The 26,470-nt window shown below is 45.6% G+C and overlaps 1 protein-coding gene and 1 long non-coding RNA gene across 4 annotated transcripts in view; one reads left to right on the top strand and one right to left on the bottom strand.

The window, feature by feature from the left end:
- Positions 1–752: 752 nt before the first annotated feature.
- Positions 753–14,213, bottom strand: LOC137219189 (uncharacterized). Its single transcript, XR_010941011.1, has 4 exons — positions 13,958–14,213; positions 5,757–5,835; positions 3,296–4,436; positions 753–2,893 (listed from the first exon to the last, which is right to left on the bottom strand). It is a non-coding gene; the product is annotated as an uncharacterized lncRNA (long non-coding RNA).
- Positions 14,214–20,548: 6,335 nt separating this feature from the next.
- The window catches only part of TSPAN2 (tetraspanin 2), a 41,561-nt gene continuing 35,639 nt past the window's right edge, over positions 20,549–26,470 (top strand). Inside the window, exon 1 of one of the 3 annotated variants that reach the window (XM_067727364.1) lies at positions 20,549–20,669. Coding sequence is in view for 1 of the 3 variants with exons in the window: in XM_067727363.1 (XP_067583464.1) it covers positions 21,329–21,397 (69 nt within the window). In the remaining 2 variants the exon portion in view is untranslated. Of the gene's footprint in view, positions 20,670–21,261; positions 21,398–23,805; positions 23,995–26,470 lie in introns of those variants that run through there. The other 2 variants (XM_067727363.1, XM_067727365.1) reach the window with 2 other exon arrangements.

Raw genomic sequence — 26,470 nt, 5'->3', positions numbered from 1 at the left:
AGGACCTCCAGGGACTTCCCTGGTGGCGCAGTGGTTAAGAATCTGCCTGCCAATGCAGGGGACACGGGTTCGAGCCCTGGTCTGGGAAGATCCCACAGCCGTGGAGCAACTGGGCCCGTGCGCCACAGCTGCTGAAGCCTGCGTGCCTAGAGCCCGTGCTCCACAACAAGACAAGCCACCGCAATGAGAAGCTCGTGCACCGCAACGAAGAGTGGCCCCCACTCGCCGCAATTAGAGAAAAGCCCGCACGCAGCAATGCAGACCCAATGCAGCCAAAAATTAATTAATTAATTAATTTTTTTTAAAAAAAGGACCTCCAGGCCCCTTCAGGGAAACAAGCCCACCTACCCCTAGACCCAGGCCCCTCTCTTTCACTCAGCCTCTTCACCTTCTCCCCTCTGGCAACATAATGGGAGACAACACCATCAGTCACCCCTAAGAGCTGCCAGGTGGGCAAGAGGTTGTGGGGAAGTGGAAAAGAGCCCAAGGGAAGGGATTGCAGTTTAGAAATACCAACTGGCAGGAGTAGCCCTCCACCGCCAGAGGACTGGGCAAGTCCCAACAGAGGACTCTAAGGGGCACTTAGAGATGTGAAATGTAGCAAAAGATGATGATAATGATGGGAGGTGGGGGTAATGAACTAAGGAGAGCTCCAGCTAAAGCAGAAACAGCTGCACTTTTTAAAAAAAGAGACACCCTTTCAGATGGGCCCCACTGAGGCAGGGGACAGTAGGGGTAACCTCTGTGCCTCTAAGAGAACCTGCGTTGGTTGATCTGCACATCAGCACAGGTTACTGGAAATGAGTGGACATCAAAGGGCAGAGAGGAAGAAGGGAAGGGGGCTGCTTGAGCCCAAGGCTCTCTGTCCCTAGTGTTCACACCTTGACTTTGTCGTTCACTGATGATAGGCTTCCAGAGGCCTCCTCAGCTTCACAACACAAAGATAAAACTCATTTTTCCTGAATGGAGGAGAAAAGGGGAAATTTCAAAATATAAACACCAGAAGATGCCCCTGTCCACCTTCCTAAGATTAGCTCAGCTATCAGTGTAGGTAACCCGCAGGGATTCTCAGAGTCCCAAGCCCACGACCGGATGAGTCACTAGATCTTATTTCAGGCGTTCAGACTTTGCCTCCAGTGACTATGTGGCTTTGACACTTTCTGTCATCTCTGCTGAGAAGAGAAGCAACAACCAGTCGCCGCTGCCAGAGTCCGGGGCGTGGGTATCTCCTGCCCCGAGCCATCCTCCTCTGCACCCTCCTTCGCCAGCTCCCCAGAGAGACAGCCAGTGCTAAGCACTGGACTGAGAGCCAAAAGAGCCAAATTCCGCTCAAATGGTTTCTCCTCACGCACATAACAAAGGAGTGGTTCCCCTCGTTCTGGGATGAAGCACAAGCCAGGAAACTGCAAGGCCATTGGGTAGAGGAGGGAGTCCAGGTCTGCCCTTTATCCTAAACCACATACCACAGAAAAGTATCAAATGAACCTCTGTGTCTTGCAAAATGGCACAAGGCACCCGGAGGAAGCCCACTGGGCGGAAGCTCATCTCACATCCCCCAGCCCGGCAGACATCACCAGACCTGTGACCGTGGGAATTCCCCCTCCAGGTTTCCCTGCTGCTCACAAGCCCGTCCTTCTTTCAGGAAATGTAGTCCCCGTGCAGGTAGGCGGCACCAGGACACGGGTGGTTTTAGCCCTGACCGGTAACTCTTCAGGAAAGGGAGCCCCTCGCCCAAATTGTTCACAACGGGCCCAGCCTTCGGGCCGTAGCTCGAGACCCTGCACGCATACAGGTTTACCCAGAGCATCTGAAGCGGTAGTGGGAGGAGGAGAGCGCCAGTCCTGCCTCCAAGGAGCTCCCAGCCTAAGGAAGAAATCATCGTGATGATGCTCCTAATCTGAAGAGCGGTGCAGTCCCTGCTGTCAGGTAAAGAGCCTCCTCCAGAAAGTTCCTTAGCGCAGGGAGGCCCCTGACAAGGAAGACCAGAATAGAGTTACTGCATTTACTTAATAAAAACATAAGCTATCTAGTGAAACTTCAATTTCTGATAAACAACTTTTTTTTTTTTTTTTTTTGCGGTATGCGGGCCTCTCACTGTTGCGGCCTCTCCCGTTGCGGAGCACAGGCTCCGGACGCGCAGGCTCAGCGGCCATGGCTCACGGGCCCAGCCACTCCACGGCATGTGGGATCTTCCCGGACCAGGGCACGAACCCGTGTCCCCTGCATCGGCAGGCGGACACTCAACCACTGCGCCACCAGGGAAGCCCAAGTAAACTTTTGTTAGTGTATTTCCTGTGCAATATGTGGGACATACTTAAACTTTAAAAAAAAGGATTCCTTCTCTGTCTGAAATTTAAATTTAACTAGATATCTTGTATCTGGCAACTCTAGAACTCAACAAAATCACAAGGCCCAAACCTAAGTCCATATATGCGGCAATGTGTGAGCAGGCAGAAATTTAAAAGTCATAGCGTCAAAATGCTGAGAAGGCAGAAAATAAAGAGTGGCTCAGAGTCAGCAGGGGGCTGCCCGGCAGTTCCCAGGTTATCTGGAATACCTCAGATTCTGACCGCCTCTGCCGGCTGTGTCCCTGTCCCTGGGTCGTGGGCCCGGTGAGATCCAGAAAAACAAGTCCCGCGACTTCGCAGCCAGCTGCGTCCACTCGTCCGCTCGACCAGAGCTGACGCAAAGCACCCTGGGAGCGGGCGGGTCAGGGGCGGGGCCTCGGGGGAGGTGGTGCCAAGATCTAGGGAACGGAGATGGGTGCCGAAGGGACGGTGTGCGCTTTCAAAATGAAGAGTGATGCGAAGTCTTCTTTGTTGGCAGGAGAGACACCTCCGTGAGATCCACGCTGTGAGGGGTACTGGTACACGGGAACTTGAGAGCGGAGAAACTGAAAAACAGGAAACAGCGTGAACCAGAGCTGAAGCCACAGACTCTGAAGGCCTGATCTCCCTGCGAAGTCAACTCAGACGTCAGGGAAGTCGAAGGTTTCATCTTCTAAGAGGGGACCAAGGTGCAACCTTCAGAAAGGCAGTTTTTTTTTTTTAACATCTTTATTGGAGTATAATTGCTTTACAATGGTGTGTTAGTTTCTGCTTTACAACAAAATGAATCAGTTATATATATACATATGTTCCCATATCTCTTCCCTCTTGCGTCTCCCTCGAGAAAGGCAGTTTTTCAGAGACAGTTTTAGCAACCTCAGCTCCCACAGGCCTGAGGCTTGAGAATTGCCAAGGCTACCCAGCTAACAGACTGGAGGCTGAAGTCAGGGGAACTGCCTGGCACTCACCTTGCCGCAGCTCAGGCCTTCCTGTTCCTGGTTTTGGGCACCAGCCTCCAGGTCCTTGGTGTCCTACTGCGAGGAGGGCTGAGAACATCTGAACGTCCCGGAACATCCAGAGTCAGAGCAGCTCTCACCACCACTGAGAGTGACAGCTGGGGCTGCGTGCTTTGAGGAGCTTTGAGAAGAACCTAAGGCAGCCTTAGCAAACACCACTGCTATTATTACTGTTTACCAGGCACTAATTGTATACCAGACAACGTTAAGAACTTTATCCAGTGCCTTCCTTAATACACAACCAACCTGGGAAGTGGTCACCGTTGACTCTGTTTTACAGACGAGGAAGTGACAGCCACAGGCATCTACCAGTCTAGACAGTCAGCACTCAAGGGAGACCAGTGAGACAAAATCTCAGACTTTGGAAATGATCATCGAGGTTAAACCCCTGATTCTTGGGAGAATGGTTATCAGGACAGAAGATGCTAAGGGCAGGCTCCAAGTCCTTGCAGAGCTGCTCTCTGACAGCAGGGGGCGCCAATGTCTCCGAAAAACTACCTGTCGCAGAAAATCTAGACAGGATTGGTGCAGAGGAATACAGATGCCAAAGGGAAGAAGTGCAAAGGATCCTTTGGGCCCCACGGGCCCCAGAAAAGAAACTCAAAACAAAACTGGCCTGTGATGCAGGCAAATCAGTCCCAGATTTAGCTCCCAGCTTATTGAGCCCTCTTATCAGCTTCTCCAGAGCTCAGCCAACGTCCCATGGGGAAAACCAGCCTGGCCTTTGTGGTTTCTCATCTGTCATAGCAGCCCCTCAAGATGGCCACAACCTCTGTGGTTTTTCTTTCCCTCTGTGGAGTCTGCTCTGCTCAGGTCAAGTCCACACCCATGCTCAGAATAGGCAAATGCCCCCAGGGAAGAAAATGAGTGTGGATCAGCTGGCCTAGGAAAGGCTCCTTCTCTAGTTTAGTTCGCCTCCTGCTCATTGCTTCCACTGGTCTCCATTGTTTCAGTACATGACTCTGACAACTTACCCAGTTTTCTTCTTGTTACTGTGTTATTGCAGTGGTAGTGGTGGTGGTCTGTTGCAACTCTCTCTGTCCTACCCAGGAGCGGAAGTCCAGGTTCGCTCTCTAAGCTTCTGCTTCCTCACCTGTGAAATGATGATGATAGTGTAAACATAAAGGGAAAGGAAGGATGTCTATCAGCCAGCACAGTGCGCAGAGCATGGGGGCACTTAGCAAAGTGGGGCCTGTTTTTGGCCACCTGAGGGATTTGCAGGGGAGGCCCTGTGGGTCCTGGTGAAGAGCACTGGCCGTGGAGTCAGTAGGCTCAGATTTGAACCCCAGTTCCCCAACTTGTAAGTTGTGTGACCTTGAATAAATTGCTTAACCTGTCTCAGCCTGAGTTTTCTCCCCAGTCAAATGATGAAAACTAATGTCTGCCTCATAGCCTTGTGAGGATGAAATGGGGTCCTATATATGAAGCCTTTTACTCCATGCCTGGCTATTGGTAGGTACTCAGTGGTAACTAGTAGCACATCTTATTTCACTTACTAGATGAAATAAGGGCAGAGAGATTAAGGCATTGTAGTATTTGGAGTGTGCCAAATGGAGGTGATAATGTTTCTTACACTTTATATCCATTGAGCAGTTTTCCCAAGTACTTTGACATTCATCATCTCTTCCTCACCACCACCAGGTAGTCAGCCCTTCCTATCTGTGGGTTCAACCAAACACAAATCAGAAACATTCAGGGGAAAAAATTCTAGAAAGTTCCAAAAGGCAAAATTTGAATTTGCCCCATGGGCAACTATTTACATTGTATTAGTATCATAAGTAGAGATGATATAAAATATAAGGGAGGATGTAGGAGGTTGTATCCAAATACTATGCCATTCTACATAAGGGACTTGAGTATCTTGTATTTTGGTAGATGTGGGAAGTGGGGAGGGGATGGAACGATTCTCCCGTGGACACCAAGAGATGACTGACTGTATGATATAGTAGAACAGGTATTATCCCCATTTTAAAGATGAGGAAACTAAGGTTCAGTGTGATTAAATGAACTAGCTAATGTCCACCCAACTACTTGGGCAGAACCAGAAAAAGAATTAGTCTTTATACCCCTAGTTCCTGCCTTCATGGGTATAATAATCCTCCCATGAAATGAGCCTCCAAAGGAGAATACAATCCGGTGGTATAAGGTGGACATTAGGCAGGGGTATGAGAGAATATTGGAGAAAGGTGAGCTGTGGGAAAGCTTGTTAGCAGAAACTATGTTTATGTGTTTGATTGAACCACTGCATCCACCATTGCCCAGTGCAGATCGGAGCCCTAAAGAGGACAGATGAAACTCAGAAACCCCGATGAGAGGAAGGCTGGGAGCACAGTTCACATCTCAGGTTGTCTGACAAGGTCAGGTTGTACGTTTTCTCATGTATTCATTCCACAAAAATGTTTTGGACTCTTACCATATAGCAGGTGCTGTGTTAGACATCAGCATACAGTCAGGAACAAAAACATAGTTCCTATCCTCATGGAGCTTGTCACCTGGTGAAGGAGACAAATAATGATCACATAAAACACAAGTAGATATATGTGTATACGTGTACAAATTGAGATAAGTGTTATGATGGGGAAGTACCAGGTGTGTTGAGAGAGCACCTAAGCAGTAAACCTGGCCATGAGTTGGGAAGGGCATGGGAAGGCCAACTCCAGGAGCCGGGCAGGCAGAGAATAGCGTGTGTGAATTCCCCACATGTTAGTGAATGGAACACTCAAGATAAGGGAAGACAGTGAACCAGGCAGCAGAGAGAGTGATGGAGAAGGTGGGCGGAGAGGCCACCAAGAGTGGGACAGGCTGGGTCTGCAGGCTGTGGGATCTGGGTCTTGGTCTAACAAAAGTGTGCAGCCACGACAGCGCTTTAAGCAGAGGGGGAGCTAGAAGAGCACTGAGAAAAGGGAGCAGGGAATGGCCTTTTCAGGGTTCTTTGATCTTAAACAACAGTAACAGTCTGATTTACTTCAGAAAAAAACTAATTTATTGGAAGCAGATATTGTAACATCAAAGGAAAGGCTGAACAACCGAGCCTTGAAAAGGACAGGAACCAAGGAAGTGCCACAGATGCAGGCAGTGGGGACTAAGGGATGGTCACCACCATCAGAACGAATCTGCCCAACTCTCATGGGCTCGACTTGGCCACAGGACAATACGCCTAGACTGGCAGTCTCTCGATAAAACAGCTTCCAAGGAGGGACGAGTGTTCCCCAAAGGAAAATCACCAAAAAATGTGGTGACATTCCCAAAGAAGTGGGAAAGGATTCTGGAAAAGAAAATCAGAGACCTACTACAGATTCTGAAAGAAAGGCAGGAGGATCATTAAGGACAAACTGGATTCCTATGGTTTTGCCCAGGAAACAAACTCAGACAGCATCATGTCAAGGGTGTGGACTGTATAGGAGGCTTGGGGGATGGGAAATAGAGAAAGGAGCTACCAGATGGCAACTCATATCAGGTCACACGTCACATAGCCCTCCCCCAGGCCTCATTCTCTGAGTTATCTCTAGCATTCAGAGAGATAAGGTAACCACTAAACAAATAAGCCACCAAGCATAGTGAGAGGTGGCAGAGGAAACTGAGAAGAAATATATTCATTCTATCAATACTTATGTATAAGCATGTTCCTCTGCCTCTGACAGGCTCCTCTGCTTTGGAGGGTGAAGGAAGAGACAAGCATTACCTATTGATGAGACCCCTGGTGTGCAGGACAAAAGGAAAATATGTCATGACACCTGCTGACAGACCTGCAGGCAGGAAGCACCCAATATGGACAGAGCCACTTCCCCTGCTACTACAGATCTGTCTGTTAGGATGACATTGTGGTTTCCTTCCCGGACAAGCAAGCTTTGCTCAAAATGTGTAAATTCAACGCATGATTTCTCACAGGAAGAACATTTCAAATGTGGGTTGCAGTATCTTAGGAAGACATTGCAAAAGGCCTAAAGATAAAAATTGCACAAGAGTTGGACACCAGGGCAGGACGGGAAGCCTTGGCTTGCCTTCGTGCTCTTTCGCTTCCTTGGAATAGAGCTCAAGGTTCTTGTGCAGTTTTGAGGCATCGGCCTGACAGTTTCTGAAAGACTTGTTTTTTCCCCTCTTTCACAGACTTCTTCCATCGCATTAGATGAACTTTTTGGTGCAAAAAGAGTGGCAATGATTCCAAGGAAAGGAGCTCAGAGGTGAAACCGTGATGTGTAATCTGTCAAATCTTCAAAACGCCACAGCCAAAACCAAGAGATGCCTCTCTTGCAGAAAGGCGGTAGGAGAGACCGTGGCCGCTTCTGACAGCACGTGCGGCTTCCATGTGCCGCCATCCGATGAATTTACAATAAGAGCTTGAGCCACACAGGCTCCTGAAAGAGGAAACTCTTATTACTGATGCACTCTGGTCGTTTCCTTACCGATCTCTCCAGCTCAGATCTCTTTTTCCAATTTAATCCACTTCACACCAGCTCTCAGATTGATCTTTCTATTGAATCACCACTCTGGTGCACCTACCCTCCTAAATCATTCCAAACTCCTTAGCCCAATTTTCCCAAATCTTTATTTCCTTGATGATTCTGTCATATCAATGTACCATCTATATTATTACTTCCTGAATATTGATTAAATTGCCTCATTTCCTTTGCATCACTGTAAGCAATATTATAATTACTGTTTACATATTTTCAATGTACATGAATATAAACACCTAACTTTAAAATGACCATCATGTACCACCAGAAATCATCTTGTGAATCCCCTCGTGGTACCACACTTTGGGAAACATGATTCAAGGCCTGCCCGTGGCTCCCACCAGGCGCCCTTCACGTACCTTGCACTCCGGCCAAAATGGACGGTTCACCTTTCCCTGCACACACTGCCCACGCCCATGTTTGTCCCACCACCCGTCTCTGCCTTTCGAATCACGTTAATCACTTAAAGGCCAGCCCTCCGATGCCCTCCACTGCTGAGGCCTTCCCCGACTCTCCCGGCCTGAAGGCGTCTCGCCTCTCTGAACCCTCACTGCACTTAGAGCACTGGGTACTTCTCACTTAGGACTCAGTGTTGGTCTTGAAATAGGAGGTTTGGGTAGACGCCTTCTCCTCTTTCAGAACATCCGCAGGCTTTCTGAGACCGTAGCTGGTCATTTTACAGAGGGTCTGGCTCAGTTAACACTTATTGAATGAATGTATCCCCCCTCACTATTCAGTCTTCTCTTTGGTAAAACGCAAATCTGACGTCATTCTCCTGCTTCTCACAAAATAAAGTTCCAATAACTTAGCAGACATAAAGAGAAAATGTCCTTCACAATTTGGCCCCAAGTGTCATTTTATCCACTCTGCTATCTCCCCGCTCTCCTCCCAGCCACACAGTCAGTCTCTAGCCACACCCAACTCCTTGCTGTCTCTTTGTCTAGTCTCCCTACCAGCAGCCCATGAAACGTACTTCCTCTCTACCAAACTCCAACTCAGTCCTCAAGTGTTAGCTAAAATGGCCTCTCTTCCTTGAAGCCTTTCCTAGCTCTCCTCTGTGTTCCCAAATCATTCTATACATTTTTTTAAACATCTTTATTGGAGTATAATTGCTTTACAATGGTGTGTTAGTTTCTGCTTTATAACAAAGTGAATCAGCTATATGTATACATATATCCCCATATCTCCTCCCTCTTGCGTCTCCCTCCCACCCTCCCTATCCCATCCCTCTAGGTGGTCACAAAGCACTGAACTGATCTCCCTGTGCTATGAGGCTGCTTCCCACTAGCTATCTATTTTACATTTGGTAGTGTATGTATGTCCATGCCACACTTTCAATTCATCCTAGCTTACCCTTTCCTCTCCCCTTTTACTGAAGCACTTGTCAATGATATTAGAGTTTCTCCTTTAAAATACTGTTGTTTCCTTTAGCCCATTAGCTCCCATAAGCAGGTATCTTATTCAATATCCCCAGTGCCTAGCGCAGTGCCTGGCACATAGTAGGTACTCAACATTGGTGAATGACCAATGCAAGGGTAAGAATGTAAGCTCTCTAGCCAGACCTCTGGGATTTGAAACCAAACATTGTCACTGTTTATCTTGGGAATGTTACTTAACTCCTCTGTACCTCAGTTTCCTCATTTTTAAAATGGTAATAACTCATACAGTTGTCTTAAGAATTAACTGAGTTAATAACTGTAATGAGCTTAGAATAGAGCTCTACACATTACATGCTCAATAAAGTCTGTTATTTACATTATTCCCATCAAAAACTCTGTGACTGGATGGGTCTCATGTAGTTCTTGCGTAGCTAGCTTGAACATGGACTGCCCCATGAATTTTCCATGTTTGTAAATGACAGTAAAGTTTTGCTTCTAAATTCCTAAAAAGTCTTTAGCAGTTGGGTGAAGAAGAAGAAACATGGCCAAATGGGATTCATTATGGATAAAGTGATAATATGAGTGCAGGAAGATGGAAGTATTTCAAGATACACACCTAAGACAATGGGCATTTATGAGTTGAAAGCACCTTGGTGAGAAATCTGGGCACCTGGGATCTGGCCTTACCTTAACCACCAACAAACCACATGACCTCCCTGGACCTCAGTTTCCCCAGCTGTACAATGAGGAGATTAGAATGATTGATCTTTAGGGTCCCTTCCAACTCTTATGTTCTCCTTAAAAGAATCTTAAAAGGCTTTCTAGTTAGTTCCCTCATGTCTTCACCAATTAACATCACTAAACTACCAGATACCATAAAAGTAAACCAAGCGTCATTTGCCTCAAGAGTTCCCCTGTCAACCCTCCTTTAATATTATTTTTAAACTGATTAAGCTTGCATTCCATGTTTAGTGGGAAAACTGTGGTTGTCTATTTATTCAGATATACAGTAAGCCCCTACATACGAACGAGCTCCATTCCGAGAGCACGTTTGTAAGTCCAATTTGTTCATAAGTAAAACGAAGTGAGCCTAGGTACCCAACTAACACAATCGGCTATATGGTACTGTACTATAATAGGTTTATAATACTTTTCACACAAATAATACATTAAAAAAACACAAAAGATAAATAAAACATTTTTAATCTTATGGTACAGTACCTTGAAAAGTATAGTAGTACAGTACAACAGCTGGCATACAGGGGCACGTTTGCATCTTTGAAAGTTCGCAACTTGAATGTTCATATGTAAGAGACTTACTGTACCCATATATTTTCTGTTTTCTTTGCTCTTCATTTCTCCTAGCATCTCTGACTGTCCAGCTGGGACCATTTTCCTTCTGCCTGAAATACATTTTTATTTATTTATTTATTTATTTATTGGCTGCATTTGGTCTTCATTGCCATGCGACAGCTTTCTCTAGTTGTGGTGAGTGGGGGCTACTCTTCATTACGATGCATGGGCTTCTTATTGCAGTGGCTTCTCTTGTTGTGGAGCACAGGCTCTAGGTGCGCAGGCTTCAGTAGTTGTGGCATGTGGGCTCAGTAGTTGTGGCTCACGGGCTCAGTAGTTGTGGCTTGCGGGCTCTAGAGTACAGGCTCAGTAGTTATGGCGCATGGGCTTAGTTGCTCCGCAGCATGTGGGATCTTCCTGGTCCAGGGCTCGAACCCATGTCCCCTGCCTTCAGGGCTGGCAGACTCTTAACCACTGCACCATCAGGGACGCCCCTGAAATACATTTTGTAGTATTTTCTTTAATGCAGGTCTTTCAGTGGCAAAGGCTATTTCTATTGGCCTGAAAATATTTTTGTTTCTTGTAGTCTTGAAGGTTATTTTTGCTGCCTACAAATTCCTAGAATGGCAGTTATTTTTTTCAGGACACTGAAGGTATCATTCCACACTCAGAAGGGTGCAAACAAGCAACTTTGTCCTGTCTCACCACGTACCCAGGAAATCTGCTCTGCAGCACTCACCTTTGCCACCCCTGCATGAACTCTCAGGCAGTTCCCAAAGCTTTCCTGGTCCCTTCCAGTTAATAAGAGTCCCAGTCCAGAATAATTCAAATCTCCAGCTCCTCATTCCATCTAAGACTTCCCCCAGCCCTAGCCTGGGCCTATCTGAGACTAAGAAGCCTGAAGGGAAGAGACTGTGGTAACTCCCATTTCTTTACCCCATCCTCCCCCTCCCCCACTCTCCAGGGTCAAGTACCCAAAGCAAGCAAAAGAAAGAAGGTCTTACTTGACCCCTAGAGGTAGCACATGTCCACATTAGTGGGCTACTTTGCAAGGTCTCTGAAGCCCCCTCAAGGGCTACTTTGCAAGGTCTCTGAAGCCCCCTCCCCATCTTTAGCTCTCTTGATTTGGGTAAGGCCCCTTCCAGCCATGCAATCATGAATATCCCTTAAGCCCCTGGCTTCTAACTGTCCCCACCTCTGCTGGGAACTCCTCTTGCACAAGGTCTCTTTTAGGACATCCCAAGTCCAGGTCTCTCCAAAGGGCCCATGTCTGGTCCACTGGAAACACTTGTGTCATTAGGTCCTGTCATTCTCATTGTAGCCCTATCATGAGTCAAGGACCAGTTCTCTGTTCCCCAAACTCCAGGGGACATACATCAAGCCCTCCAGGGGTTTTCTTGAAGCTTCTTACAGCTGACTTGAAGTTGGGGAAGGAAAGCATCCCCTCCCTCACTGCTCTCCTTGGTGGAGTGCGACTGACCCTCTCTTTTCAATCTGTCAATGTACTCTTAGCCTCCTCTTAGCCAAGATGATAAGGGATGCCCTTGGGTGGCAGAACCAGGTTTCATTCCATCTTTTTGCAAGTCCTACATAGTGTGGTGATTATTATTTTGGATGTGTCTGTGAGGAGGTGTCTATGTTCAGATTAACATTTGATTGGTAGACTGAGTAGAGCAGGTTGCCTCCCTAATGTGGGCAGGCCTCGTATAATCAGTTGAAGACCAAAATAGAACAAAAAGTTTGAGTAAGAGGGAACTCCTCCTGCCTGACTTCCTTGAGCTGTGTGGTCTTTTCCTGCCTTCAGATGCCAACTGAAACAATCAGATCTTCTTGGATCTTGGGCCTACCAGCTTTTGGACTGGACCTACACCATTGGCTCTCCGGGGTCTCCAGCCTGAGCACTGCAGATCTTGGGACTTCTCAGCCTCCAAATGACATGCACCAACTCCTTATAATATATATACACATACATCCTGTTGGTTCTCTTTCTCTAGAGAACCCTGCCTATGCAGATAATCTTTCATTTTGCTTTAGAATGTAAGGGTCCTTAAGTACCTATGACTTTGCCCTCAGTATTTTGGGACTTCTGCTGAAACTTAGAAACAAAAAGAAAAGTCACATTAAAATAATACCAGATGATTATTTGGTAAATTTTAATTAATTAATTTCCTAATTCAGATGATTCAAATGAGAATCATCTAGAAGATACAATAAACATTCAGACTTAGAACTTATACCTGAGTTGGTTATGTTCCTCTCCTTCCTCCATCCCCCTATAAAAGTGAAAATTAAAATGAGTATGTTATTCCCTACTCCTAAGGTTGTCCTATGGAAACAATCAATTATCCTTTGAGTTTGCCCTCTTCTCCTGTTTCATAGTCCTCTCTTGCTTCACACATGCCTGCACAAGCACGTATGCACGCCTTCCTCTCACCAGCAAACACCAGAAGCTGAAAAATAATGAGAGGAAGCCATAGCTGCCTGAATGCTGCTGGGAGAACATTGTGAGAGGAGAGCTCAGTAACCTGTAACCATGGAGATAGTTTGTAATTAGCAAACCAAGGCCCTCACCTTCCTTCCTTCTCTAGGTATCCAGACATGGTTGGTTTAGAAATCCTGAGCCCACAGACTATTTTCCAGTAACAACTGCATAGCAACAGGATTAATATGCTGCAAACCCAGCAGTCAAAACACTGCTCATGTCCTGCTTATCAAAACCAAAATCAACAGTGGGCACATTGGGCTTCTTTTTCCAGCACTAGGGCAGACTTGATATCCTGAACTACCTTCTCCATTGAAACTAAGCACTGGAGAAAATATTTAAGCATCTTTTAAAAAACACATTGCTTAGCTAGCACAAAAGGAAGGGAATCTACAACGGCCAAAATGAAGTGAAAGCAAGAACCCGAGGAAGTAAGCAGCTACCAAGACCAGCTTTGGCCCCGAGTTTCTGTTTCAACAGTTGCAAAGGCTTGGGGTTCATGAAGTAAAGCCTGAGATCCCACTAAGGTAAGGAGTCTATTAGGAGACCCCACCCAAACCTCGTGCCCCCTCCCAAGGGCTACACCTTCAAGGTACGAGTAGATAGGAAAAAACCCCATCATGCAAAAGGCTATGTATTTATTTTGATCATGGTGAGTAGGGGGAAATCTCCCCAGGGAACTTGTAAAGCCAGCCTGTAAATACATTTGTTATCTGAATTAATACTCTGTGGTAGTGCCTTAAGATGATTTGCAGAAGTCAAAGTATACCCTCTCTGGGGGAACAAAACCTCAACTGAGGACTCAAAGAATCTCGACAATTTTCCAAGGAAAATGAGCAGCTTACAGTAAGAAAAGAAAGAAGAAAGAAATCACACAATACACAAGGAGGCGAGACACAAAATTCCAAGCAACATATTCCACAGCCAGCAAAATCAGATGACAGTTCAAATATTGGGATTAGGAGATACAGAAGACAAAATCTTTCTACAACTCCACGCTTACCTATTTTCTCCTGTCTCCAGATGTAAGTCCCCACCAGCGCTCTGGCTCTCAGCCACCTTCTATTTCTTCCGAGACTCTGCCCTTGCTTTACTTCTTGTTCAACCTTTCTTTCTCCGTAGACACCTTCCTCAAGGACTAAGAACATGTCCAGATCTTTCCCATCAAGGAAGGAAGGAAAGAAAAAAGGAAAACTTGCTTCCCCTTCATCTTGCTCCATCCCTTTAGCTAAGCTTCCTGAAAGAGCAATCATAGTGAGCTCCCCACTCTGCTTTCACTCCTAAACTGCAGTCTGGCTCCAGCACAGCCGCCTCCGCTATTCTGAAATAGCTCTTACACCAGTTGTCAAGGCCCTAAATTACCATAATACCAATTCCAGTGAACTATAATCCACCTATTATTGCTGAGGTATTTGTACGGTGGCCATTGCCTCCTCAGAAGCTCTTTTCTCCCTCGGCCTCTGTGACATCACTTTCCTCTGAGTTTTCTCTTACCTCTCTGGTCATTTCTTCCCAGTCTACTTTGAGTCTACATCTCTGCCCACTTCCTAAATTGCTGTTGTTCTTAAGTTTCTGTTCTCAGCACTTTTCACATTCTCCCTGGCCTTATCATCCATCCTCGTGGCCTAAAACAGCCTTCTATCTCCGGGGCATGCATATAACGGCAATGTAAGAAATCTTTCCAGAGGGTACTCCCACGTGAATAGTTCTAAAAGAATCAATTTTCCAGATCCTCAATTTCCACGTGTATTCCTTCCTAGAATCAATCTGCCTGAGAATATGCCTGTGATCAAGGTGTCTTCCCTCACAAGCTACCTCTCACTCATCTGAAATCCTATTACAGTACATTTCTCCTGAGCTTATATAAAAATCTTTTGGCCAGCAACTTGAAAAATTCCTTAGGTATTGAGACCACTAACAATGACATTAATATAGTGAATGACTATAACATGGGTAGCAAATGCTCTTGTAAATTAGAAGGGTTCCAACTATGCTTTAAATAAAATTGAAGAAACACTAAAGTTGTCAGCTGATTGATCATTAGAAATAGTTTTTGATTTAAATTTATTTATTTATTTATTTTTTGGCTGTGTTGGGTCTTCGTTTCTGTGCGAGGGCTTTCTCTAATTGTGGCAAGCAAGGGTCACTCTTCATCGCGGTGCGCGGGCCTCTCGCTATCGCGGCCTCTCTTGTTGTGGAGCACAGGCTCCAGACGCGCAGGCTCAGTAATTGTGGCTCACGGGCCCAGTTGCTCTGCAGAATATGGGATCTTCCCAGACCAGGGCTCGAACCCGTGTCCCCTGCATTGGCAGGCAGATTCTCAACCACTGCGCCACCAGGGAAGCCCCTAGAAATAGTTTCTGATGATAGATCAGTATGTGAATTGGGGCATACAATTCAGAAGGGGTTTAAAGAATTGATTAGCATTGCTATAACAACTCCTTCCATCCTCATCTACTTATTTGTCTAAACAAAGTTTCTTAGCATTAATATCAAAGCAATAAAAAATATTAAGGGAATTTATGCTGAGCCCTGTGTTGTTCTAGCAATAAGGAATATTCATTCATGGATACATGAACTAGTAGAAAAAAATCCCAACCCCACCAATCTCACTAACAGATGCATTTCCAGTAATATTTTATGTTTAATGATTGATTATTTATATTGTATTTGTTATTTTAATTAATTGTATACTAAGAATAATTTTAATGATAACTCAGCCTAGAAGAAATTAATTAACACTCAGAGCCTTATGGTCTCAGAAGGAAACATTAATTTCTTTTATTAAACATATAATAATATTTGTTTGAACAAGTATAAAAGAACATTCAAGAAAAATCTTTCACACATAAAAATGCATTGCTTTGGGATTACACTTAATGGAAAAAGTGAAATAAAATACAAGTTTAAGGAGAAGAAAGAAAGACATAAAGCTTTCACCATATTAAAGAGGAGCTTTTTCACGTACTTTTTAAAATAGATGATGCATATATACAAATGTTAAGTCATTATGTTGTACATCCAAAATTAATATAATGTTGCATGTCAATTATACCTCAATTTAAAAAATTATTTTGGGGCTTCCCTGGTGGCACAGTGGTTGAGAGTCCACCTGACGATGCAGGGGACACGGGTTCGTGCCCCGGTCCGGGAGGATCCCACATGCCGTGGAGCGGCTGGGCCCATGAGCCATGGCTGCTGAGCCTGCACGTCCGGAGCCTGTGCTCCGCAACAGGAGAGGCCACAACAGTGAGAGGCCCGCATACCGCAAAAAAAAAAAAAAAAATTTTGAATTAAGTTTCTCATCAATGAGGAATGTTTAAAAATTGAAGATACCATCATCTACAAGTCTTGATCAAAAATTTCATGTTGTCATTTCAAATATCAAGTCTGATTAAAAAAAAATGGACGATGGTTGGTAGCCGATCACACTGGTATTTAGTTTCTATTGAATGCATTAAAATGAGGGATGTGACCATTTTCTTTTAAAATGTCAAAATTTGAAATACATCAGAAATGACATCTTTTGCATATACTCAAACTTATAATAAATAATTTTATATGTCAACCACGTGTGAGGGTAAATACTGTACAATTCCATTTATATAATATTGTGTAACAGGAAAAACTAATCTATAGTAAAAAAAAAAAATCAAAACAGTAGTTTTCTTTAGGAGAGGTGGGGTCATGGATTGACTGGGAAAAGGTACAAGGGAACTTTTCAGTGGTGATAGTAATGTCCTATGCCTTAATACGGTTTGGAGTTAGAAAGGCAAAAGTATTCGTCAAAAATCATCAAAGGTATGCTTAAAATGTGAACATTTCATTCAGATAAATTTTATCTAAAAAAAGAAAGACTATAAGCAAATATTTGAACTCTAGTTACTGTTATTCATTCTGAAGAGTTTAGGGGTAAAATATATTGTCTAAAATTCATCTGGAAATGCATAAAAAATAAGATAGGCTGACAAATGGACAGATGAAGAGGTAAGTAATGTAACTAAAGTAAAAAAAAATTTTTTTAAGTTCAAACGTTTTTATTCAAACTATTTGTTGTAGTTCCAAAAAACTATGATTTTCACCATAAGGGCTACTGGAAGAAGGCTTTCTATATTCTTTGACGTAAACAGACATTTGCTAAACGGAGATGACAGTTGGTGTGAATTTTAAAATTTTAAATGCAGCTTATTTCTTAAATTAGAATAATATCTGCAATGATACAAACTGAAGATTGAATCTGATAAAGTATAATATTAAATCTGATTTGTTATGAGTAAAAATGCTGGTATATTACATTTTTGGGTGTACTATGCTACTAAAATGCCTTAAGGGTAATTTGAGGATGCAGATGGAATTATATGACTTTTAATAAACTGGAAATAAGTTACGTATGGGTGTGCTTGACTGACATATGCCTTACCGACAGTGTGTCACAAAAATAGAAATATACAAAAATGTTATACATCACTAGATATTGATTCTTGTAAATCATGATAAAATTTCTGATTGGAATATTTTTTATAACATCTTTATTGGAGTATGATTGCTTTACAATGGTGTGTTAGTTTCTGCTTTATAACAAAGTGAATCAGCTATAGTAGAATCTAGGTGGTGAGTATATGGTGTTCACTGCTCAATTCTTTCAACTTTTTTGTATGCCTGAAAATATTCATAATAAAATATTGGGGGAAATGTGCAAGGGAGAACGTATTTTTTCATAATTCTTTTAGGGAACATGTGAGCAAAAGTTTGGAGACCACTGGTTTCTATTATCAACATTTGCTGATGAATCTTTAACTTAAACTTACAGTCCAAACCTCTCCCCAGAATCTCAATCATATTTCCATTTGTCTCCTGGACACATTATCTGGATTTCCCATCACATTTAAAACTCAACAGATCTAAACATGAATTTATTGTCTTCACATGTCAGTTAAAATATCATCAGCTAAAAGTAACAGAATTTAAGTGTCAAACAAAATGAGGGTTATTTTTCCTACATAACAAGAAACCTGGAGATAGGTGCCTGCTGGTGTTGGTTCAGCAGTTCAATGATATCCTGGCTGGCAGGTCTGCAACTCTCTTGGCCTTTCCTCATAGTCACAAAATGTTCTACAGCTCTAGGCATCATGCCTGAGTTCAAGACAGGAAAAGAGGGAAGGAAGCAATGCCAGTGACAATTGAATCTTTTTTTTTTTAAATAAATAAATTTATTTATTTATTTATTATTTTTGGCTGCGTTGGGTCTTCATTGCTGCACACAGGCTTTCTCTAGTCGCGGCGAGCAGGGTCCACCCTTCATTGCAGTGCATGGGCTTCTCATTGTGGTGGTTTTTCTTGTTGTGGAGCACGGGCTCTAGGCTCACGGACTTTAGTGGCTGTGGCGCGTGGGCTCAGTAGTTGTAGCTCGCGGGTTCTAGAGCACAGGCTCAGTAGTTGTGGCACACAGGCTTAGTTGCTCTGCAGCATGTGGGATCTTCCTGGACGAGCGCTCAAACCTGTGTCCCCTGCATTGGCAGGCAGATTCTTAACCACTGCACCACCAGGGAAGTCCCACAACTGAACCATTTACCAAGACAATTTCAGGTTTTCCAGAAACCTCCCAACAGACTTCCACATAAATCCCATTAATCAGAACTGTGTCCTACTACCACCCCTACCTGCAAAGGATACCAGGAAGCAAGTACTTAACCTTCCTAGCCTCTAAATTGGACATAGGATTGGGTGACAGGTGAGCCCACCTACAGTATCTGTAACATTCTCCCCAAAACCTGCTCCATCGTCTATAAGCTCTATCTGTGTTAATGGTTCCATGATCTGCCTGGTTACTCACCCAAGTAAGAAACCCAGGAGTCATCATTCCCTCTGTTTCCCCTCCTATCCGTATATCCAATCTGTCTTGATCTTTCATCAAGCTTTTGAATACCTCTGAAATCTGATCCTCCTTCCTAAACCCATTGCCACTGTCTTGGTTCAGGTTCTCATTTCTTACCTGAACTGCAATAGTAGTCTCTTAATTAGTCTCAAGCCTTAACTTCAAAGCATCCTCCATGCAGCCCCAATTTGACTAAAAATAGAAGTCTAACCATCTTATACCCTGCTTTAGCTCCTGTCTCTGGCTTTGCATAATGTCTAGTTTAAAGGCTAACTTCCTTATTTAATTTAATGTAGTCTCCTACTTTCATATAATGATGTACTCTTGAACACGTGTTATCAGTTAGGATGTCCTAGTCCTGTCAAGGGTCAGCTCCCCTAAGACACAACTTTGTTGGAGGGTGGGTGGCTGGGGAAGTCTACACTCAAAATCTATATCTGTTACGTTAGGCAGGCAACCCTCTGTCTCTAATGCATGTGTGCTAAAATTGTAGTGTGAAAGAATAATAGATTTATAATAGGGGTTCTGTTCCCAGAGGGTCGAGAATGTATTTTGTCTTAGAGACATAAAATTCAACAATATATTTAAAGTATCATAGCATTGTTGTTCATTTAGTTCAGAGATTTACTGAACGCCTACCATGTACTGGACACTATTCTTTAGTTCTTTTCTTTTTGGATAGATCAGAGAGGACAATAAGTGTTTGACTGAAACTAAAGATGTGCCTCTTTCTGCATTCCTAATGACTTCCATCTCTGCCTCTATTTCACTATTTGGGGCTTATACTTATTACTAGAATCCACACATTCATTTTTCTGTCTTCTCTTCATTTTCATAAGTTAAAATTCATGAGATATTCAAACAAGTGTCCAAAGACACAGATGGTAAAGACGGCAACATGGTGGAAACTGACTGGTAGAGTACAACACAGTGATAGCTAACCCTTATATTGTACTTACTTACTCTGTGCCAGACACTGTTCTAGGTACTTTACAAATATTAACTCATTAACCTGCACAACTCCACGAGGTATGTACTAGTACCTCCATGTTGCAGATGAGGAAACTGAGGCCCCAGGACAGCTTGGCACTTTTGTGAGCTGACTGAAAGCTGTGCCCTAGCACCTTCTCCACTCACCTCCCTCTGCTCCACTTGGGCTGCTCGCCTTCTCACAGGCCCCCCAGGAGCCCCTGGCTTCTCCAGCCCTGTGCTTTGGCACCTGCGGCCCCGTCTGCTCTTCCCTTCTGCTCAGACTCGTTCAGGACTCGCTCAGGCCCACTGTCCTCAGCAAAGCCTTCCCTGCCCAGTGCCAAGAGGGCAGGCGGTGCTTACCAGAACCTTGCCCCACATCCTCACCTTGCTATAATTTGCTCATAGATCTGTCTCTACCACCAGAGCCAGTTGCAGCAGGCCTGGCTGTCCCCTCGTTGTCGAGTCCCTGAGGCTTGCTACTATCCCTGGCCTATAACGGGCACTTAAGGTTTTACTGAATTAATGCATAGGCTCCCTGGATTTTACACTTTCTTGTCGCCCCCGTACTGCCTGGCACCACATGTTGCAGACACTTAGTCATTCGGAGTGGGAGCCTGGTTTCCCCACCAGACCCCTAACTTAATAAAATAAAGCGAAACAAAACCTTCCCCCCTTTGCTCCCATTTCCACATCACAATAATCCCCGAGGATTTGGATTCCTTTCCAAGCTCTCCCATCAGTCGAATACAGCAGGACCCGGAGTGTCTGACTCTCCTCCAATGGCCAGGCCGAGCAGGATGGGTCGCAGTCTTCTGGGCGCAGGGAAGCCGCATCCCACGCCTTCTTCTCCCAGTTCTTGCCTATTAAGGTAAGAGTTGGAGTCGCGCGGAAGGGGCCGAGGGAGGGTCCCCTAGAAGCTGCTTCCGCGGCCTGTGCGCTCGCAAGGCGCTGGGGAATCACAACCTGGGACCGGATGCCCCGGGCCGGGTGTCCCGCGACGGGTACTGCCAGCTTCTGGGCGGCTTTGGGTCCTACTTATCTCTTCTACCCGAGGCCATCTTCCTAGTTTCCATAGCCACCAGGGCCGTGTCCTTATTCTCAACCATCACCGCAGGCCTCAAATGAGTCTTTGCACAGAGCTCTGATTAAATGAGTCTCGGGTCTCCAGTGGACGCTCCTTCCTCGCAGATGCTCCGATAACCACCGCGAGAGGGGTGCCTGCGGGGCTCGTCGCCCGGCCTGGGGAGGGAAGGAGGCGGCCTCTCGTTCCGGAGGTGAGCGGGGTACCTGCTCCTTCTGGCCGCTCGACCCCCACCCAGCGGCGCTCCCACCCATCGCCAGCCTCTTGGCTCGGGGTCCTCCCCGACCCTCTCTCACCCTGTGCCGGCTCCAGCCCCGCCCCCCCCGCCCCCCCGCCGGCCCCGCCCAAGGCCCCTCGCGCTCCGCCCCCTCCCCGCCGGCTCCCGGCGCTGCCGGAGCTCCGAGTCCGGGCCTGGGGACTCGGGATCCCGCCGCCGGGGCCGCAGCATGGGGCGCTTCGGCGGGGCCCTGCGGTGCATCAAGTACCTGCTGCTCGGCTTCAACCTGCTCTTCTGGGTGAGACCCGGAGCGGAAAGGGCCGGGCAGGGGAGGGGGCTGGGCGGGGACGCAGGGCAGGGGGCCCCGGGGAGCTGACCGCTGCGGCTTCCGAGCCGGGCTCCTGAAGGCAGGGTGTTCAAAAAGACGGAGGGAAGAAAAAGGCAGACAAAGCGGGCGGGATGGGGAGGGGGGGAGGGAGGGAAAGATGGAGGGGGAGAGAACCGACAGAGAGAGAGATTGAGCAATGAGAAATGGTGAAAAGGGGGGAGACCCCGTGCGGCTCTTCCCTTTGAGGAACCTCTCTGCCTCGGTTTTCATCTGGAGTCTGGTAACACCAGGTGCGGGGCCACCAGCTTCTCTGCGCACACACCCCCTTCTCGCTCTGTCTTTCCGCTGGAGCAGGGGCCCGCCAGGGCGCCGGGACTGCCAGAGGTGGTGCCCCATCCGGAGTGTGCGGAGACATCACCTGGCTGTGGCGGGCTTGTGTAGGTAATTGGGGGTAGCAGTGGAAGTGGTATTGGTGGGGGTTCAGCCTTTTTCTGGGCATTAGGGGAGGGTACCGCTGGATGGAAGGAGGCGGTGGTGCTCTTCTGTGAGGGAATGGGCGGAAGGGAGGGGCTTGCAAGGGGCAGCAGCACCTCCCCACAAACCCCAGCTCAAAGCCTTTGCTAAATCCTACTGCTCCCAGAGATGATCTCATTCAACTTTGCGTTGAATGAACAACATTCCCAGGATTAGTGGTTCACCGGCTGATAGGGCCATGACCCTTGTCTCCTGTATTACTGGGACAAGATTAGGGCTAGACCATCCCTAGATTCCTGGATATTCTGCCTCAGGCCCTGAAGGACTGGGAGACAAGGTCTGAAAATTGTCTTTGCACATTTCCTCTTGGGCTTCCTCAAGGGAATGTCAGTCACTATAACTGCTCAGACAGACCCTGAAGGAAAATACAGATCTTGCATTGGGTGAAGAAGTTCTTAGAGCTGGGAGGGAGCAGCAAGGGGGCTGGGTGCTTGAAAATAACTAGGATAAGAGGAGGTTGCTGTTTGTCTTATCTGCTCTGGGGAGTTTGTTTTCCCGTGACTCCAACTAATTAATTATTGAAGGATGGTCTCTGCTTGTGTCTGCCAACCCATTAGCCCAGATGCCTGGGTGACTCCAGCAATTCCAAGCTCTCAGAGGTCAAGTTGCCATCCTCAGCATCCTGCAGCAGGGGAAGGTGTGAAGGAGGTACCCCATAGACAGCCCTGAATTTTAAAAATACACATGGCTTTTGTACGCTTGGGCATTTACATCCAGCATACTATCGGGAAGGGCATTTCTAAAGGCCCTTTATGTTGTGCTTTTGAATAGTCTGGCTTAATTTCAAAAGCTGTTAATTATAAATGTCATGCTTTAGTGACACTCTTCACTCTCACTGCTTACAAATTCAAAAGAGGTTTTATCGAAGTCTGAGAAGGAATTCTTAGGCTGGGTACAGTGCTTATTTAGTGCCTGATGCTGTGCCAGCCTTTCCAAGATAATAGGCAACATTTATTGAGCATTTTCAGTGTGTCAGGGACAGTGCTATGCACACTGCATTCATTATTAACTTAATCCTCACAACAATCCTGAGGTGCATACTGTTATTATCCCCATTCTTACAAATAAGGAAAAACTGAGGCTCAAATAGGTCCACTTGCCCAAGGTCACACAGCTAATGAGTGGCAGAGGTGGGACTCAGACTCAGCCTTCATGCTCCTAAGCACTGTGGTACATGTAGTTAACCAGTGGTTCTCAAAGTGTGAGTCCTGGGCCAGTAGCATCAGCACCTCCTGGGAACTTGCCAGAGACGCACATTCTCAGCCCCATCACAGGCCTGCTGAATCAGAAATTCTGGAGGAGGGACCCAGCAATCTATTTAAACAAGTCCAGGAAATGCTTATGCTTGCTCAAGTTTGAGAACCACTCTGTTAAAGAATCAATGCACAAGAACTGTAAAAATAACTTATATATGTAAATATAAATAAATATACATAATTTATATTGACAAAAGTATATATATATATAATTTATAAATTAAAAATACTGTTCCCTAAGCTGCTAATCTAGTTGAGGAAATGACCAATGAATATAGAACAACAACAAACAACAACAGCATATAATCAAGTGACAAATTTCACACCTCTGACTCTAAACACAGGAAGGAAGGGAAGTAGGAACAAAGCAATGTTAGAGTGCCTATCATGTATTAGCCGCTGGGGTTAGGCATGACCTTTTATATATCCGACCTAATTAAGGAGTTCCCAGCAATAGTGAGGAGTTGGGACAGTTGTCCCAAAGAAGGGGACGTTTAAGCTGAAGATTGAAGGACTGGTAGGATGGAGGTGGACAAGGGTGAGGGGGGTGACACACCACCCACGGGCAGAGGAACAGAGCAAGGGTGAGTGTGACCACCAGCTGACAAAAGGATCAGGCTCAAGTGCAGAGATCGCAAGCAGAGTGTGCTTGAGCAAATTATCTTTACTTCTAGCCCTGTTTTCTCAGCTGAACAATTGAGGTAAAAGAGTTGCTGAGAGGATTCAAAGGAAATATGTAAAGTATCTGACTTCACCTTCCTGTGAGCCCAGTATGTAGTAAGTGCTCAAATTTTTTTAATTATTACTTTTATTATTAAGTGCCTGGCACATAGAAAGCATTTAATAAAAGTTAGCGCTCTTTCCCCAGAGTCCCTTAGTATCGGGGAATAGTGTATATCTTTGCCAAGTAACTTACAGCTTGTCTTTGCTTTAGGATGACTACACACTGGCTTCTCAGTTTGTACTTGTGGATTTTCCCCACTAGGACTTAGAATACTCTGAGAGCAGGAATCTTTTTCTGTCTTGTTCATGGATATATCTCCAGCGCCTAATAGTACCCAGCTTATAGAAGGCACTCCATAAACATCTGTAGAAAGAATTGATGAATCTACAGGTTAGGGAACTGGATACAAATGGCCTTCCCGATTTGCAAAGGTAATCAATTGTCAACTTTATCTGGAGGACTGAGCCTGTCTCTTCCTGCTCATTCCCTGTCGGTTTGTTCTTTGTACAGATTGGGCCCAGGAGGAGAATATGGGGCCTTCCTCACTCTCATTCCATGGGGAATGGGGACCAGGGACCAGCAGCAGTCACAGACAGCTCTCCCATGTCTATAACTGTACAACCAAAGGGAAAGGGGCGACCTGAAACAGGCTCCTAATTATTTAGAGGAAAGCGATTGTTTGGGATAAATTGTCTAGATGTGTACCTTCACTGTAACTGAGGGAACCTGATTCCAGGAAAGCCCCACCCTAGTTTTTGAAGTTGTTTTTTTCCTGGTTAGAGGGTTTGTGGGAAGTTTGGGGAAGGGGGAGAGGGCAGGGGACAGTTTTCCTGGAAGGACAGGCATTCGCCATGACTTCAGGCGTTCTATTTACACACTCTTAGATGCTTGCGTGCCTGTCCTTCTGAGGTCTGGGGTCCCCCTGGGTGACAGCACTTCCTTTCCTGTCAGGAACTCACCAGAAGGCAGACGCAGAGGCTGGGTGGGGTATGTTTTGTGATCTGCAAATCGATTCGCAACCTCCTTCTGGCAGCTGGGTGAAGTTTCCCTAGGCTGTGCTCCTGGTTTTATAAACATTCAGCTAGAGCCTGCCAGAGCCAGCAGAGCACTCCCCGGCCCAGGGCTGCTGACTGTGCTCACCATTGAATTTTAACAAAACAAAAGTAAAGCCTGGCCCCAAGCCCCACTAAATTAATTTCTCTTTTCATGGCTGATGTCTAACATGAAACCCCTCCCAATATCTGTCATGTCTAAATTCGGACATTACAGTCAGATAGCATGGCATGGTCCCATGCCTTTCACTGCGATCACCTTTTTTTTTTTTCCCCTCCGTTGCATAGTGATATAAATAAAACACCACAATCTACCAAGCCACGTGTGTTGGTTTAAAGAAGAAAGAAAAAAACCTGGGCTCTGTTTATTCCTCGGTTTGTTGTTGTGTACTCGGCGTTTTCCCACCGCTGTGCTGTGTGAGCTGCTCAGGGTCGCCGACCAACAGGAAGCAGGACCGTTCATTGTTGAAAGTCAGACGCCTTATATGTATGGCTTGTTTGAAGTTGCTCTCCTTTCCTTCTCACTGTTATTAATGCAGCTCTGGAGTTTCACTTGGTGATGCCTAACAGGTGCTTTTAGGAAAGACCATGTCTCGTGGGCTTACGAGATGTCTGACTTGTCTACTCCTCTTTCCCAAATTCATTTCAAACTGTACCTCCAGAGCTACCACCTGTCAGAAAGACTTGTTTAAAAAAATACCTGAAGAAAGTATTCTATGGGTCCACCCGAAAGCTAGACCACCCCAGAAGGCAGATAGGAATTTTCTTGGCCCTGTCGTTGGATAGTCTCCATTTCTGATTTCTGTCAAGGTGGGGAGAGAGCGGCAGCCTCCCCTATTTTGGACCAGAGGGGCCCAGTGGTGCTGGGAGGGGCAGGACTCTATGATAGGAGCCAGCCTGCAGAAGCCAGAGCTATGGTTCCAGGAGTCTGGTAGACCTCGGCCAGGTCTAGGCAGCATGGCAATTCACATCCACGAATTCAAAGCCTGGAAGGTGGATACTGGCATCTCGCTTCCTGGGTTTATTCCTGGCCATAGTATTTACTAAACAGAGGTGCTTCGTTAGTAAGCTGTTTAACCTCTTTGAGCCTCCATTTTCTCATCTATATAATGGACATAATCAAGTATCAACATCAGTGTATGACTTTGGTGCAGATAAAAGAGTAAATATATGTAAAGTATTAAGTATGGTACATGAGATAGTAAATATTCAGTAACATAGATATATATTACTGGTAGTCATATTTAAACAGTAGAAAACAAGTGGGAAAGTGGAATCTAGAATCCAAGAGATTCATAAAGGTAAGGAGAAGTAGGAAACAGGTGTCCTAAGTCCAACCAACCAAGCAAAGTGGCAAGAGTCTTGTAGCTTATCAAAGGCCTGAAGTCTTTCCTCTGCAATTAGTCACTCAGCAAGTACGTGCTTACCACCAGCTATGTGCCCAGCACCCTACCAAATGCTGGGCATTCAGAAATGG

Source organism: Pseudorca crassidens, chromosome 2 (assembly GCF_039906515.1).
Source record: "Pseudorca crassidens isolate mPseCra1 chromosome 2, mPseCra1.hap1, whole genome shotgun sequence".
NCBI lineage: Eukaryota > Metazoa > Chordata > Mammalia > Artiodactyla > Delphinidae > Pseudorca > Pseudorca crassidens.
Note: the sequence above shows the minus strand (reverse complement) of the source record. Positions and strands in the feature narration are given on the sequence as shown.